The sequence below is a fragment of the Phaethon aethereus genome, assembly GCF_964289735.1.
Source record: "Phaethon aethereus genome assembly, chromosome: 7".
NCBI lineage: Eukaryota > Metazoa > Chordata > Aves > Phaethontiformes > Phaethontidae > Phaethon > Phaethon aethereus.
The window spans coordinates 23,821,524-23,840,292 of NC_138583.1; the positions used below are offsets into that span (position 1 = coordinate 23,821,524).

At 41.7% G+C, this 18,769-nt stretch overlaps 1 protein-coding gene across 1 annotated transcript in view; it reads right to left on the reverse strand.

The window, feature by feature from the left end:
• The window catches only part of EXOC6 (exocyst complex component 6), a gene marked incomplete at its 5' end in the record, with an annotated part of 95,290 nt that extends 77,487 nt beyond the window's left edge, over nt 1-17,803 (reverse strand). The window contains one exon of the mRNA XM_082002596.1: nt 17,721-17,803. Coding sequence (XP_081858722.1) covers nt 17,721-17,803 — 83 coding nt within the window. The remainder of the gene's footprint in view (nt 1-17,720) is intronic.
• Between the last annotated feature and the right edge of the window lie 966 nt (nt 17,804-18,769).

Below are 18,769 nucleotides of genomic sequence, written 5' to 3' on the forward strand. Positions count from 1 at the left end.
AGGATGATAGTCATACATATACAAACATGTTTGTACTGCAAACTACAAGTGTTCAAAAAAATCAGGAGATCAAAAATCTTTAAGTTGCTTTTTTCAGCCTCTAATTTCCTTTCATAATTACAAAGTTTTCTCCAAAAATCCACAGGGAGAAGTTGCTTTAAAAAAAAAAAAAATTTAAAATCTTTAGACCGGGGGGTGGGGGTGAAGATTAAGTTCCAATGGTCTCAGTGTTGCTTGTAGAAGTACAGTCTTAAGTTCAAGACCCAAGTAACACTGAGTCAAAGCCTCTAAAACTCCTTAATAGAGAGAAATTACTTCCCTCCGAGTCTTCTCAGAGAAGTATGACTTCCCATATTCTTCAAGATCCTCTTTTCTAACCAGACAGCTGGGGTCTGCCAAGATCTGGGGTCATCATCACCCATTCAACAAACCTATAGCTGAGCGTCTGACAAGAACTTGACCTTTCAAGGAAGAAAAGGGTATAGAAGAGATTGAAAAGACTCTTGTAACTAGATCCTTCATCCTTTCTGAGTTCCTTTTGACCTTGGACAATATGCTCAGAGAAGCAACTGAAGTTAGAGAAATGAGAAAGGACAGTAAGCTGTCCTACATGCCAAAGGAAGAAAGCCAATTCCTGATAACCTGCTTGCGATAGACAGTCTCAGAAAAATCTATTCAATAAAATATTCCTAGAGTATGCCCCTTTTGCTTGTGAAAGCAAAATAAGGCTATGGTACTGAAAGTCAGGCTCTTTCCTCCAAAGTGCACCAGGGGAAAAAATATAAGATCGTTAACCTATGAAGAAGTTCACAAAGGGAAAAATACCCCTCACCTCTCCACCATCACAGTTTGAAATGACAGCTGAAAGGAGCAAATGTGTGACAGTCAGTCTCTCCTCCTGAGACTCCTGTCAGACTGCCTGTCTGGATCCCTCAAAGCTGCCCAGGACAACTGAGGTTTAAAGGGCTGTGGTGGAAGATCATGAGTGAACCACTCCTGCCATTGGAAACACCTGCACCCAAAACCTGGTGCTGGCTGGAGGGAGAAGCAGCAACCTGCCTGGGAGGAAAGGCAGGCGCAAGACACGTAGCCAGCATTGAGTGGGAACTCATAAGGCAACCTAATGTTCTGCATATGAAGACACAGGGGAAGTATGTAGACCGTATCACTGTTACCTGTTAAGAAATGGGAAAGGGATGAGAAAAACGTTCAACAACTGATGTTGTAGTGCTCCAAAATACACAGTATAAACTGGTCAGGAGAGCTGCTTTGTCTCTGTAAGAAAAGGGTCAGAGATGTTGGAACCTACAGAGTGGGCACAGAGGGACATCCACCTGCCTCCAGAGTACCGACCCTGAAGAAAAAATAAAAAGATTAGGAGGAGTAGGAGCATCAGATAGTGCCTTCACAGACATCAGGCATGCATGAGCTTCCTCTGAATGGGCTGCACCCACCATCTATACTGCAGTGGATACTAAAGGAAGAATTACAAAAAAAGTTCAATTTATTACTGCTTCCTTGAGCCTTTTATTTAAGGGTAGAAGGAGTCTCCAAGTTTAGGTCTCCTTCCAATGCTCTCAAAGGGAAGTGAGAAAGGAGTATCATTATCACAAAGATAGGAGACTTCCATCTGTCAGTGTGTACTCAACTGTAAGTTGTGTAACATAGACGTAAGTGAAAACAGCAGTAAAACACAGTAGACTAAATATACCTAAAATGAGAACAAGACTGTAATAAGATGGTGCAAGAGGAACTCCATACTTGAATTAGTACCACCAAACTTTCTTTGGTGGTAGCAATGCACTGTCTTTTTGGACTTAGTTATTGCCTGACTATTTTGGGGTATCCAGTAGCTGCAGTTCAGCATGGCTGTCTTGATACCTTTTTATCGATTTCAGATCTGCCAACACTGGCAGACATGCTGTTAAAATACTGAGGGAAGGAAACAATTTGCGATCAGGACACTCCTCTTTAAAACGTTATCAAACAATTCCAGACAACACAGCCAGATGCTGCAAGTACATACCATGTAGCATAAGCAGTACAGTATTCACTGTTATAAAAATCAGTATTTATTATTATTCCTCAATATTAAAGTTACTTATATGTCAGTTTAATGATAATAAAGTACTGATTGGTAATTCTCAGGGGTTTTATCACAATATTTAATTCAAAATCATACAGGGAATAAATGTTTAAAATTGTGAGGGAAGAAATCAACACTGCATATCCCAATGCAGTACCTTAACCACAAGATTACCCTGCCTTATTAAAGTAATAGCTACTATTTTATGTTCTACATTGTACTGTTTTCTGCAAATGCAATAATGGGATCTAAAACAGTATTTTGACAGAGCTCCTTAAGATTCACTAGTAGTAGTAGTATAAATTCCATAATAAATACATATGTAGACAGCTCCATCTTGTGGGAACAATAACAAATCAACCCTCTGCAGCACACTAGTGAAAAAAATCCTGAGGCAGAACTGCTTACCTTTAAAAGAAACAAACCATCACGGTATTTAAAAGAAATTCACACTTTGTATCACAACTATCTGTTCTAGGTGAGGAGTAAGAACATGAATTTAAAAAGTTTAACTTCCTTAAGATGCTGTACACGCTATTTCAGAGGCTTCAGAAGGAAGCACTGGCCTTTGTGTAAGTGTATTTGAATAATTACCTGAAGGTGTTCATTTCAACAGATTATGGCACCATAAGCAATCCTGATAGCAATTCTGCACTTTTCAGAGTTAAACTATCAGGCAGACAAATCGCCATATTGCATGTTGGAGAGAGACGTGGAGTCCTGAAAGCATCCTATAGCTAATTCTTTCAAATTACACAGACAAAGTTAACACAATTTACAACACAAACACATGCAGTTCTGTTGGGAAGAGACTGAGGAAGTTGTAACCCTTCCAGATGCATTTCTTCAGGAGATGACTATTACATACAATTACGTCTACCCTAAAAATCTCTCTCTTGCTTTCCGTTGCTTCACGTATGTAAGTGGAAAGTGTCATAAAAAGGGGCAAACATGCTTAGGCTATGAAGAGAAAATTTACGTGGGTAATACATAGTTCTCTCAATTTTTGCTTACATTTATACACCTCTGCATGAAGAATCCCAAGGATCCTCTTCAACTTTATGGGCCCCTGAAGTGGATACTGGTGGTCTGAAATACAGCACAAACCTGAACTGAGCCAAACTGAAAGACAGGATCAGTTTGTATTACAATTGCTTTCAACCTGTGATCTATACAGCTATAGGAACCTATAGACCATTAGTGGTTGATTCACACCATGAAAGAGCAAGCTTTTGCTCAGTATGAGTCTTCAAACTGAAAAAACAGGGAGAAAATCACTGATGCTGGAGACAGAAGTTTGTACTTGATTTTGGCACACAAAGACAAAATATACACAACATGTTAATTTTCAATCTGGAATGAGAGAACATTAACTTGAGTGACTAGTTAGAGAGCAGTACTGTGAAGTCAGTGACAGGGCAGGTACTATTTTCATTCCTAATTGATGGGGCAAGCAGGGCACCCATGAAGCACAAGCATAGCTGAAGGATTTTTCTGGTAATGGTTATTTGCCTACATTTCCCAGAACTCTTTATATAGACAAAGAGACATTTTTTTTCTGACTCATCATTCTGATTCATTCTGTAAGGCCTTTGACACGGTCCCTCACAACATCCTTCTCTCTAAATTGGAGAGAGAGGGATTTGATGGGTGGACTGTTCGGTGGATGAGGAATTGGTTGGATGGTCACATCCAGAGGGTAGTAGTCAGTGGCTCAATGTCCAGATGGAGATTGGTGACGAGCAGTGTCCCTCAGGGGTCCATACTGGGACCAGTACTCTTTAGTATCTTCATCAATGACATAGTGGGATTGAAGGCACCCTCAGCAAGTTTGCAGACGACACCAAGCTGAGTGGTGCAGTTGACACACCTGAGGGACAGGATGCCATGCAGAGGGACCTGGACAAGCTCAAGGAATGGGCCCGTGTGAACCTCATGAGGTTCAACAAGGCCAAGGGCAGGGTCCTACACCTGGGTCAGGGCAACCCCCAGTATCAATACAGGCTGGGAGATGAAGGGACGAGAGCAGCCCTGCCAAGAAGGACTTTGGGGTACTGGGGATGAAAAGGTGGACATGAGACAGCAATGTGCGCTCATAGCCTAGAAGGCCAACCGTACCCTGGGCTGCATCCAAAGCAGTGTGGCCAGCAGGTCGAGGGAAGTGCTTCTGCCCCTCTACTCTGCTTTGGTGAGATTCCACCTGGAGTACTGCATCCAGCTCTGGAGCCCTCAGCACAGGAAAGACATGGACCTGTTGGAGCGAGTCCAGAGGAGGCAACAAAAATGGTCAGAGGGGTGGAATACCTCTCCTATGAAGAAAGGCTGAGAGAACTGGGATTGTTCAGCATGGAGAAGGCTCCAGGGAGACCTTATTGCAGCCTTCCAGTACTTGAAGAGGGCTTACAAGAAAGATGAGAACAGACGTTTTAGCAGGGCCTGTTGCAATAGGACAAGGGGTAAATGGTTTTAAACTAAAAGAGGGCAGATTTAGACTAGATATAAGGCAGAAATTTTTCACAATGAGGGTGGTGAAACACTGGCACAGGTTGTTCAGAGAGGTGGCAGATGCCCCATCCCTGGAAACATTCAAGGTCAGGTTGGACGGAGCTCTGAGCAACCTGATCTAGTTGAAGATGTCCCTGCTTACTGCAGGGGGGTTGGACTAGATGACCTTTAAAGGTCCCTGCCAACCCAAACTATTCTATGATTCTATCCCAACAACTGAACAAAATGAGTCATATTAATGCCAGTCTAGGTAAACACAAGATAGTGCAGAAAGTACTCGAAAGGGGAAAAAAAAAAAAATTAGGAATAGTCAGAGACAGCATAACCTAAAGGAGAAAGATGTCTTAGTCACTGGCTCATTTCTATTGCAATAGGGATGTTTTTACCTTGATCTTTTCCTGCCAGATGGACTGAAGGGGGAAAGACAAGCATAAACAGATTTGAATTCAGGTTTCAATGAAAAATGAAGGAGAATTTTCAGATATGAAACCATTTTCCTATTGAAAAAAATCAATGTTACTTTATACCATAAAAAACCTTCCTAAAATTTTTATTTTCAAAACTGAAACACAATATGAAAAATACGTATTTAATACGTCTTACTATTATTTTGTGTTTACATGCAAGAATCTATTGAAGCAGCAGAGGGCACCATTCTATGCACAAAAATACTAGCCATTTAGTAAGCAAAAAAGGCTAATCTCCAGAGAACTAAAATTCAGCCAAGAATCATAAAACCTAACCTACCATGAATTCCACGTGACCCTTCACAAAATAATAATAATTTTTAAAAAATCAGTTATCCTCAGATCATCTCATCCATTCTATAATGACAACTCCATACATAGGCATTATCACTCTAAGCCACTACCATAGACCTCTTCACAAATGGTTACAGTACAGCTTCAAAAATATATTTCTGCTATAATTTCATATAAATATTTTCTGCACATGCAACCAGAACACATGACATTAAATGTCTGAGTGCAAATGGGATTAAAAGAGGATCAGCAATTCACTAAGGAGGAAGGAAATAAAAAGCTACAGGCCGAAAAAAAAAAATCCTAAGCCCAGAAATTAATTCAATACGTTGACCAGACTACTGGAAAGGTAGGCAAAGGAAATGAGTACAGACTAGTAAGTGTAAAAGGAGAAGAGCCTAAAAATATTTTTTGAGAGTTCAGCCAATATCCCAAATTTGCTTTTTCCCTCCTCTTCCCCAGTCTTCACATCTATGTCATCTTCCCAATAGAAAATGAGAATAATTGGAAACCTGAACACAGCTTCCACTGTAATCTAGTTGGTGGGTGTTTAGCATGGAAAAGTGAATGGCAAGAGTAATCAGGATGAGAACTAAAGTAATTTTGTCCCTTATATCTATGGCAATAGCTGTAACTTTTCAATGGAAAGCAGAACTGCTCAGGTACTGAGGCTTCAGGCAAAAATTAACTTGAAGAGTTTATTTCATTAAAAATAAAAGCTCCATACTTTCATAAGAAAATAATGATTTGGAAGATAAAATGAATTCCCAGATGATAAAATTGTCATAAATTGATAAATAATTAAAAATCATTACTAAAACAGTCTATTAGATAAAGAGAAAAAAAACCCAGTATTTAATAAATCCCTTTTGGATTAAAAAAAAATAAATCAATTATTTCTCAAAGGATTTGGAGTTTGTTATTGTATGTATGTTCATTTTTTTAAATAAGCAATGATTCGATTTTTAGCTGCAACCCACATTCATAAGAAATATCTCTGAGCTTACAGAGCATTACTGTAAATTTTTAGCGTGAACAATTCTCTTCCTAGTAATTGTTTATAATAACAGGTTCTAACAGCAGCAAAGACTCTTAAAACAGATCATCTATTTTAAAAATAGCAAAAAACCCCATGTCAGAAAATAGAAAAAAATATATCAATCTTTGTACAAGACAAAGTAGCTCCACACAGATGGCTTGCCACCTTCCACTACTTTCCACACACCCCCAACCCATTCGGTTCTGTCCCATTTCTAGGACGAATTGCAGGTTCCCCACCCCTGCCCTACATTGCCACAAAGTCTTTCATTTCCTGATTACACAAGACATATGAAGCAATTAAAAACTGTATACACACATTCCTTTCAGGGAACTGATAACCACTTAGTAAGTGCAAATCAGTCACATCTCCATGAATGCTATGACAATGATGGGAGTTACACATATCTGCACAATAGTTGTACAAGTTTGACATGGAATGTAAGCCTGACCACACAACTTCTGAACTGCAAGGGATGCAAGAGAAAAAGATTCATTTGTAGAGCTTCAGATTTAGCATTATGGGAAAAAATACATTTTTAACTGATCACTTTGATCAGTTAAACCAAGTCACAAAAAAAGAAACTCAGACGTACAATTTTTATTCCATTTTTTTGAAGTAATACTTAAAACACACAAATAAACCAACTCAAATGAAGAAACTGTGCTTGTGGAAAATCATGTTTTTAGAATTCATATCTTGCAACCAAAGCCAATTTTGTACTGAGGCTAGAGATGGTCTCAACTAGCTCCCATAAACACAATGCAAGAAGTGGCCCAGTAGATGTATGTCCTCTCCCTCTATTTCTTATTTGATTTAAAAACAAAAAAAGAGAGATATTACATAAAGTTATAAAATAAGATTTACAATTCAATTTTGCATTATGAGTTCGGTGGGATCAATGCAAGCACAAAACACTGACCATGCAAATAAAGATCCTGCCCTTAAAAAAGACCTGTCATTGTGACTATAACCATGGTGTCCCTAACCACGATACTGTATCACACACTCCATTTAAGCTGCAATTTCACAGGAAACACTGCAGAAACTTCCTTTGTCCTACAATATACAAAGATATTTTCTGTTTACACAAACTGCAAACTTTGTAGGGATTTTTCCATGGAGTAATTTCATATAGGTTGCTGCATACACCAAAAGGTTTATAAAATAATGTCCAGGTGTTTCCTGTAATTCAACTGGAGTTATGGTAATAAGCACATTTCTTAAAACCTAGGCAGCCTTTCTATGCCAGGCACTACCTGGGGTCCAGTTCTGCCATCCTTATTCACAATTATATCTCCCCGCCCTATTTAAGAGATCGCATTACATGCCAGAACAACGTAGAACTCAAGCTATGGCCTAATCAGAAAACAGATTTTATTAATCTTAGTTTAGCTGTTACAGTTTGCCTGCCTGATTTTCCTGGATGTGCAATTTCTGTGAATTGTTCTCACTAATAGTATCCTGTTTCTATGAGCAGGAAAGGGCTGAGTACAGTTTGTTAGTTAACATTACTTCCTATAAGCAGGGTCCATATTCTGTAGTAGCAGCACTACAGCAGTCATTGTTCATGCTGGATAAGCAATGGATCACGCTGATGGCTGTTAATGGACATCCTCTGCAGCGAAACATGAACTGATAATCAGTAAACCCAGATTTGCAATAGACTTCCTCCTTCCTGTTTTTACACTGCTGACCAAGGAGATGCCTCTTCCTGCTAAGCCTTTGTGCGACTTACTGATGTATGAAGCAAGAAACTGAAAAACAAGTGCTGCACTACTTTTTTTTCCCCTTCTAATTTTGCGTTGTAATAGCAGATAAAAAAGACAGCAAAGAAAATGCCAGCTTCACTCACTTTGGTACCAGCTATCGCCACGTAACAAAATGCCAAGTTTGGCCATCTGTTTCATATTCCTAAACAGATACAGCGGACGTAGTTGGAACCTACGTTATTTCATAGAAAATAAAATAAGAAACTGAAGTCCATATAGCAATATTCCTCTTCCCTTAGTATTTCCATGGACTGTAACATAAATCGTTCCATTTTAGGAGTAATGGATTCATCTACAAATGAAATTGTGAGCTTCTAAGTTCTTTTTAAAGATTTGAGCAGATTTCTATTACACATGTCCCAGAAATAATTAGCCATCTACTACAATCTGTAGCTAATCTGTCTTCTTTATCTTCTTTAATTCAGACATAATCTTCAAGATACATATGTACCAACTGTTTCAGTAGAGCCTTCACGAGACACATAAAATAGAACAGAACATTTAATGTCACAAATGTCTAAGTTACTTATTTCAATAGGCTTTGAATACCAACACTACACAGACGTAAATATATTATTTTAGAAATCAAGAAGTTCCAGATTAAATAAAATACCCAATAATTAAAAAGTTTCAAAACCTACTGGATTAAGAATGTATTCTATTCAATAGAGATCAAACCAGATAAATTTTTGATGTCACGTTCCTCTGCAAACTTAAAACCAAAGCATGTATTTTCCATTAATTTTATAAGTTTTTGTTAACTTTATGAGCTCACATAGCCTATACATAGAAAATCACCGTGTATTTCTCTCATGCAAATCAACAGCCTGTACTATATATCTTTGCACATCTCCTGGGATCACAGAAGAAAATGAAAGACAATTTTTAAAAAAAATTTTGTTTTAATTCAAAAGCCCAACTAAAACTAACTCATAGTGTTTCTGCTGGGAAGCAACTAACAGTGTTGAAGCAACTGATTTTTACTACTCTTTGTTACCTTACTCCAGTCCTCTACCTTCTCAATAAATAGATTAAGCAGCAGAAAATCTGTTCATGCCTTAGGGAAAGGTGACACTCCAGCACGCCACAGAAACTCCACATTTCAAGAAGAGGTAGCATGCACTGGCTACCCGATCACAGTTCCCTAAGTTTAAGAAACAAACCAGAACAAACATACAGTATAAAACAGTATCAACTACATTACTTTTATGTTGAGATTAACTAAAAACAAAACTTGGAAGAAAACGTTGCCTCACTGAAATCAGTGGATAGAGATCCTTTAAAGTCACTCTATACATAAGTAAGTGTGCAAACTGTGAAAGTCCCAGTGAGAGCTGCTACCAACAGAAACATCTAAATGCCTGTAATAGAAACGAGAGTTGAGTGTATTAAAATTGAAGTATGCAATACTTGAAAGTTTAAACACTCCTTTTTGAAGTTGAAATGTCTCAAAAGTATTCCCCTAGGTACACATACTACAGTATATGCATTATGAATTTTGTATTACTCTGATTCATGGGAGAATTGCAAGTTACATTCACTGCAGTTTTGCAAGCAAATTACTTTCTCTGAGACATAGTGAAAATCCCACTCATGGTATGAGTGCCGAACACCTTTCTCACGCTATATTAAAAAAAAAAAAAAAAATATCCCAGCCCTCTCTGCAGATCCCTAGTGCAGAACTGTTCAAAGACATCTTTTAGGTTCTCTCTGTCAAAACCCAAGTCTTTTCCTCAAGGCTGACACACTCTAAAACCTGCTTCTTTCCTTCTTAATACCTCTGTCAGTGATTAAGTTCCCTACTAGTTTGGTATTACTGGCAAAGGTTGAGGCACATGAAGGGCTTCAGCCAGGCTCCAGGAGAGATCATTAACCCCTTCCTGCATAGGACACAGTTTGTCAGGCATACAAATAATTCCTTGGTAGACATGGACAAGACGAGGAAGAGATGTGTTGTTGAGCATACTTTAAGTTGAACATCAAATTGAACATGATGTCATTGTTATACCAAGGTCTGTGGCGACAGGGATTACGTTTGGGCATTTCAGCCATCGCCAGATAATAGCCAGAAAGACTGGCAACAGCTAGACTTTAATAACTAGCCATAGCAAGCCCTTCGGTGAGATAAAATCTAATGTGATTACTTGATGCTGATGCAAAGCTAGGTTGATGTTTTTGAACAAGTTAGTACTTAATAGTTTACTACAACCCATAGAAACAGTTCCCTATTTGCGAACCCATTCCTGGCATTATCTTAGAAGCATTGTTTAAGAAATATCAATCCTCATAGATTTTTATGAGCTCATTTTAGTAGTATAATCCATAAAACACAACATGACAAAACTTGCTTAACTGTAATTTCAACCTTGTAGGTGCAAATGCTCTAGCACTTACAGGTCAAAAACAGGCTTATATTTAATTGAATTATGCTAAGGCTCCTCAGGTAGACGTCTGTATTGAGGAAATTTCAAAGTCACAGAGCAATGGTTCAGCAACACACACAGAAAGCTAGAGTACAATGCATGCCGTTGGTTTCCCCAAAAAATCTGCAAGAAAGTAAGTACCCATGTGACTGGCATTTGTGAAGGATGTAAAATTATGCATTTCCTATGCATATGGTAGGTCCAAAATCTGGGTCAACACTAAATGAAACCAGCTTGAGGAACAAGTCAATGAAGAAATGACATGAATAACAACTGGCTTTCCTGATTTTAACTGATGTAACAGTGAATAAGCCGTTCATACGACCAGAAGGCTAAATTTAGATGAGACACAATGATACAAACTGCACGAACCACCTATAAAGTACACTATTCTGGATCTCCCGGCAGACCATCCCTCTTTTTTAAAAGCTTTAATGTATTTTGAAACATGTTTCCTAAACATGGGAACAATTTCAAGCTCTTTGGTAATGCTTGTGAAATTGGAGCGCGCTATTTCAGAAGTATTACTCACATAGGTTACTAGTCAGGTTAAAGCTTCCCTTGGCAGTTGCCCATTTGGAAAATACTGCAAGAACTGAGTCAGAAGCTGATGCACGAACACTTAAAAAGATCAAGATTACCTGATACAGACACATATTTCATGACAAACTTAATCAGCATTGAGCCTAAAGATTTTTTGCACAACAGAAAAATGCAGTGCAGATATGATTACCCACAAACAGTTTCAGGCTTTATAAAAAATAGAGAAGTGCTATGTTGAAACTTGCAGCAATGGAAGTGAATCCTCACCTTCTACTAAAATATTTTTTGCCACCAATGGCAAATCTGCCTGCAATATCAGGCTAGCCTACAGAAAAATCAGAACTGCAGTTCTTCTGCTGAATATGTAAATGACAGATTAATCAGTCTACAGCTCGCACTCTTCTTATGCTATGGACTAGCGATAAAAAAATATTGATAGACCTGCTCACACAGACAGTTGCTTTATCTGGCTGTTGCCTTTCAACTTAAACACTCAGAATATCACCAAATCCTGCATCAAGTAACAAAACCTGAATAAGAAAACCTGCAATTAACACTACAAGCCAGCCACCGGTTTTTCAGGCTACACTGTTCTAGGTGAGCAGGCCATCCCCTTACTCTATAGCAACGCAGTTGCAAAATGTTAGCAAATAGTAAAGATAAACTGATATATAAATATACATCAAAGTATACTCCGACCTGATCCAAAAAAGACCACAGCTAACACACAAGGAATTTCTAGCTCCTTCGGGCTACTTTGTAACTTCAGTTTGAAAGGGAACCAGGAATGAAACACATTAACTTGAAAACTGAGCAGGGCTTGAAAACAAGCCATTAATGAAGATACAGACAACTGATTCTCAAACCATAAAAATAGCTTACAGTATTGCAAAATGTTATTGTACTACTTGAAATTGAAATACATGATCAAACCATTTCAATTCTGATTCTAAGCACTGGCTGATGACCTCAGAGACCTCTTACGTTTGCTCCGTATTTAAAACATAACTAAGCTGTTGACAAAAATGTGAATTGCTGGCTCATAATCCAAAACCAAAATAATGAAAACACAGAAAAATGCCTTTAGACAATCATACCTGACAAGTAAGACCACAGGGCAAAAATGAGGGCAACCACATTTTCTCATTGGATAACCACATCACAAATCCCAACAGCCCATAGGCAAGTGCTCAGAAAAAAATAGTTCCCAGGCTGTGACTTGTGTTAATGTTGTACTATCTTCCCACATCTAGAGATGCCATTCACACTGCCTATGCTACTGCTTACTAACTATTGCGCTAAAGATACAGAATCATATAACTAAATCATGCCTGCTAGTAATAATAGAGTATACTTCTGGTAAAGCAAGTTACATTGAGGCTTCAGAGCATCCCATTATACTCCAAAGGGGTGCTTTGTTCACTTGGCTTTGGACAGGCCCCCTCAGTGGATATAGGAATATCTCTAAAATGAATTATAGCCCCCAGTCTGGGCAAAGCACCTGCAGTTGCAAAGTGCACCACAAGTCAGTAAAAGCAGCAGAATTAGACTCTCACTCCATATTTCTACCTCTAAATTTTCTTGGAAACCTTGATCAGGAAAGGACAAAACAGTCTTGCTTGGACTACTATTGCTACCTTTGCTTCCTCAATTTATTCCTCTAATGATGCCTTACTGAAGTGTGCCTTTTACCTTCAGCTTTTCTGCAACACAAGGACAGAAGTTCAGAATGAATGGTTATCAATCGTTTCTAACATTTCACCCATACTCATTTATGAGGCTCATAACAAATGTACATCCTACCTCCAAACTCTGTTCAACCTAAATAAGAAAAAAGCAGCACCATGCAGAAGTGATTTTGCTTTGCAGCAGGGTGGCTCAGTGCTGCTTTTACCAGTGCAATGCAGTCCTAGGGCAGTGGAAGGTCACCACAGCATATTGCAGCATCAGACAGAAACACATCGACCTAACAGCTCGTCTGTGTAAACCCCATAGCAAGAGACAACATGCCAGTGATATGACTTCATACGAGGCCCTTCTAATAACTCTGCAAAAAAGTTTTATGGCCAGCACAACTTATAGCAACCTAGAAGATGCTCTAACATCTACCGGGCAACAGCTTGGTGATGACAGGTTTCAGGAGCAGAGGAACAGAGAAGTTGCCTAAAAGCATTTTCACACTGACCTTCTGAGCTGCAATTGTGGGTCGAAGCCACAGGGTACATGCCACTTACAGACACATCAATAGACATAGCACCTCCTTATCAACTTCACCTTGGCTACAAAATTGCCATCATTGACTCCCCCGTAATTTTAAAATTTTATTTTACTTTTGTGTTAGTTGTTTAGTCAACCGATTGTGGACATGGAGGTACTCTTCTGACAGGCTGTGCATGGGGGATCACAGAACACTGCAAACTCAGTGATGCGAACCTCATGAGATGAGGTGTTCAGAAAAAGTCTACCATATGCTTATGCAATACATTGCCAAGCTAGAGTTTAAGAGTTAATTCATTTATTTTTAAAAAAGGGCTTTGAAATATTATACATTATGACAAGCTCAAAGAGATTCATAAGTATAGTGTATCAGGACACTGGCAGAACAGCATCTTCTACTCTGTTGAGCTCCACTTTGATCTATTTCAACCAACATAAAACTAACTAACCAGCAGATAAGGTCACTTATTTTCTTCTGAATAGAATTTGTCTTATTAATTTGCCTGGCATGTCTAACAGAGTATTCAAGAAGTGTGAAGACTCTTAAAAATTGACTCTTGACATTTTGTTAACATGTATTTATATGGAGTTCAGTGAGGGCCTGTAAGTTTTTTCTTACTAACTTTTTAAATATATTTATCTTTTCTTGGAGAGGTATATGGGAATTGCCTGCCTTTTTGCCTTTTTCCTTTTCCTTTGCAAAGATTAGAAATGCGCTGACAACTCTCCCTGGTTTTGCAAAGTCCAACAGTATGTATATAACATGAATTATAAGATATTAACACGTTATATAAAAGGGTGAGAGTGACAAGCCTTTAACAGGTGTTGTCATTAATCTCATTTAGTTAGCCATTAAAGCTAGAAAGATGCTGATAAAAGTTTCACAGAGCCTGCTGAAAAAAAAATTATTCCTGGCCTGCTATATACACAGTCTGCCTATTTAATGAAAGGTATGTTATACAGCTGATTTAAGTCTCATTTATAATGATTCAGTGTGTGTCACTAAATTTAGAGATCCATGTTAAGTACCAGCAATTTTAAATCAATAAATTCATCCACTTAAAATTTAAAAAGAAAATTAATTTAATCAAATACAATACAAATTAATTTAATCAAATACAATCTCTTCATTTTCTACTTCTTGAGATGCAGAGCAATCTTTAGGAGCTAACTTACTTTCCTAAATAATCCCAATTCTACTAGCTGTACCTTGATTCCTCCTATAAAGGACCTGCATTTCACATTCCTATACATGGGTGCGTCTCAGCACTTTCTAGCCTGATCACCTGCTGGATCAGTTTGTATGTTGTTCCCTACTTGTAAATTACACAGAAAAACACTATATATCAATATATTTTACTATTTTTTGTATCATAAGCACAAGTGCTGCCACTCTTCTAGCGGGGTAGGAAACAGCATGCTGACAGAGACAGCTATACCAAACTAGCAAACAAAACATTGAAGAAAAACAAGAACAGAAACATGTTTCCATGGAATCAATGTACGGCCCACAAAAAAAAAAAACAACACACTTCCTTTGTGAAGCATGGATGCATGAGGAAGATATTAAGATCTTAATATGAACAATTAAGGATATGTCAGATCTTGCATATCCTATGAGCATTTAGTATTACCTCATGCTACTTACCCGAACCGCTCACCCCAAGCCCCTTCTATTCTGCTATTTAAGTGCGTATGTTGGTACTTTATTTCATGTCACAATGCTATAAATGTTCTCCCAGCATTACAGACCACAGATGACAAAAATACTCCATTTCACATCATGAACTGAATGTAATTTCAGTCATTACATGAGACAACTGGTATCAATGGCTTCCACAACTGGAAATCGATGGATCACTTTATGCTGTTGCCTTGTGCAACTGCACATAGAATTACTCAACTAATTTCTTTGATTTATATTGTTTAGCAAGTCAAACCTAGATCTTATGCAGAAAATAATGCTCCATTTTACAGTCACGCTTTTGTTCACTGAAACAGATCTTGAAATTAGATGTGGGATTTTAGACTTTTCAGTTTCACACAGCAATTCACACATTTTAACAGGCATAGCTGAACAGATAGCTACCATTTTGATTTTAAACATTACTGTTCTTATAAAGTAGCAGCATATTTCTGTGGTGTTCGTCAGACTTCTTTCAAAACACTCCGACAGGTGTAACCATTCTTTAGCCTCATTTTTTTATTTGTAAATGAACACTAGAGGTTAAATCAGACCACTGTGAACTTCTTTTCTAAAAATTCTGAAAGTTGGCAATGCAAAACTCCCCTACTGAAAAGTAAGTAAAATAACAAGCCACATAAGATAGATGTGATAAAAATAAAAGAAGGAAGGATAGGAGCATGCAAAGAAATTAAGAAACTAAATGTTCATACTTATAAATAATGTTGATGTATTTTAAATGTTTAATATGGAGATTCATATCATCCCTTCCTCCTTTTACATCCCTCCCCCATCCACACCTGTGGTTCCCAAACATGCTTTCTTCCATTGTACAGCCTGATTCTCTGTATGTCCTTTACATAGGTTCCTCTGATATAAGCTCTATACTGGAGACAGTAGCGAAACTGCAATTATATTTAATATTTTGTTTCTAAGTTTTTTGTTTTGGTGTGTTTTTTGCAGACATCAGCTCCAAACTGCCTGGGCTTGTTAGCTGAAACATTGCTAAACTGCCTCAGGGGACAAGTCAAGTCTGAAAGCATCTCAGCTACTTTGTCTGAACCTGAGATCACAAACTCTCACAGGTGAAGCTTGTGATGCTCAGCTTTGACACCTCCACACTGTATTCCCAATACTGCCTGTGTTTAAGGGACAGTAAGGGGAGATCAGAGCACAGTTTGCTCTGACCTGGCCTCCAAGACCAGGCTAACCCCACAAGCAGTCCCTGGGTGATGATGTCTGGGCCATCCCACCCCCCATTTGGGCTCTCTGAGGACTGATTAGCTCCAGCCTCCCACAAATGCCCCCACTGCTACCTCCCACAGACCCTTCAGTGCTGGAGGACCCGTTGCAGACATACGCAGCCAATTACAGAATCATTTGCTGCGAAGTGCAAAATGACCCATTTCACGTGCAACGTACATTTCTCTTCCGTCTGTTCTCAGTACCAGGTTCCCCATCTGCATACCCCGTGTTTGCCCTTCCCCAGCCCTGTCCTCACTCTCCAGCAGGCACCATGCCCTCCCCAGGAGAAGCCAGCAGCGCCATGCTCACCGCCCTGCAGCATGCTGCCACACAAACCGCCTTTTCCAGTTCCCTGCACACAGGCTCTCCATATCTTCCCAAAGAGATAACGTGCAAATTCAGTTCTCTCTCCCCACTTTGGCCAGCGTTCATGCTTCTTCCCCCTGCACCTCCTCCATACACTGATCTGCTCCCTCCAAGCACTGCTCTTCTCTCCCCAGCTCAAACTGGAAGGCACTGACATGTTCCTCTCTAACAGGAAAGATTAAGCAAAACCTTTTCTTCAACATGCAGGCTACGCCATTTGGCATTATGTGGAATTGGAGGGAAAAGAAAAAAAAAAAGCTGCTGAAGTCACAGCATTTCAGAAACACTCTGAACAGTCACGTTTCCAGAAAGAACCCGACCGGGGCAGGAGATTTGAGACTGCATTAGGAAAGGCTGCACACAGAGGAGCCCTGTAGTTACTGATGCAAACACCCACACACAATAGGGTTTCGGTCCCGTTCTTAGCACAGACCCGGGGGTTACCGGCACACCGCAGGCAGATGCCCGAGGTCCAAGCGCGGGACAGGAGCCCCTACTGCCCGGGCAACGGAGACACGGGCAGCGGGACACGGCGGCCGCCCTCAGCCCGGCCGCCCTCAGCCCGGCCGCCCCCGGCGCCCCATCCCGAGACCCAGCTCCGGCCTCGCCGCGCCCACCCCCGCCGGAAGCCGGGCAGCGCCCCGCTTCCCCGGCAGACAATGCCAGAGGGAGGCCAGCCCGGGGGCGGGGGCACGGCCGCAGCCGCCGCTCGGCCCCCCTTCCCTGTCAGCGCCGCCGGCCCGGGGGTGACAGCCGCCTGCGACCGGGCCGGCCCCGCTCCCAGCCCGCACCGCACCGATCCCTTCTCTCTCCGCCACCCCGCGGGCTGCTGGGGCCGTCAGGCCTCTGCGGGGCGACTTCGGGGTCTGCGCGTCCCCCCCCGGGCCCGGAGCGGCCGCTGCCGCCGGAGGCGCTGCGGGCGGCCCCGCCGCGTCCCTGGGGAGGAGCTGTCAGAAAGCGCGGCTGGGCCGGGTCGGGCCGAGCCGGGCCGGGCCACGGCTCCTCGGGCAGGCAGGCAGCCCGGGCGGGGCGGGGGACCCTCGCCCACCGTCAGCGCCACGGCCCCCACCGCCCCTTACCTCAGGGTGGGTCCCACGCAAGCCGTGTCAGTGCTCTCGATCTCCTGCAGGATACGATCATGCTCGGGTAGACTATCCGCCATCTTGGATGGGAGGGACCCGGCGGCCGCGCCGCTGCGGGAGGTGCCGGGGAGGGACCGAGGGCGGAGGCGGCCGCGGAGCCGGGCGGGGGGCAGCGGGAGCCGCCGGGGAGGGCTTCCCAGAGCGGAGCGGGGCCGGTGGTCCGGGCGGGGGTGAAGCGGGAGGGGAGGGGGCGGGAGAGGAGGAGCAGGTCGCACCGGGCGATGCCCGCCCAGTTCGCCCCAGCTCGCCGGTGTCCCGTGGCCCTTCTAAGGGGAAGGGCTGGGCTGGGGGCGCCCTGGGAGCCCGACAAAGCTGCTCCATCCCCTGGGCATCTCCGGGCGCTGAGGTCCGGCAGAGACCGCGGGCAGCTGCCCCTGCCTGGCGCCACCCGCTCTGCGCCCCTCAGTGTCCTGTGACAGGACACACAAAATCAGACCCTTTTCCCGCCTATGCTACGGACGGACCAGCTGCCCTTCCCGCGCCGCGTTGCACCTCGCTGCAAAGGCCCCTTGAAGCTTTATAGGTTCAAAACCGGCGTTTTTTCCTCTAGGCTAGTTCTGGTTTGTTTCTCGGGGTGGGTTTTTTTTGGGGGGGGAGGGTTGCTTTTAATTTATTTACTTGTTTTCTTCTGCTTTTCGGCGCTGCCGCTGCTGTACAGTCGGGCGGGGCCCGCCCCAGCGGGGAGGCGGTGGCGGGGCGGGCACCGGCCGGCGGCCCCGGAAGCTCTGCAGGGGTTTCTGCATTCGAGTGAGGTCAGCCATGTGTGTCCTTCCTTTCCTTAGGTGGTAGAAATTTGGGGGTCGGTGTGAAAATAGAACAACCCCAGAAGTGCACCTTTTTGTGCATTGGCTTGCTGTGTTTCACTAGAAACCGCCGTATTGGTTCCTGGTGCCCTCGGGCATGGGTACAGCAAAGCTTCGTTTTTCAATGAAGGAGGAATAGCCCATTTTCTGTTCAAATTATACACTTTGTGGTTTGTGGCCAAA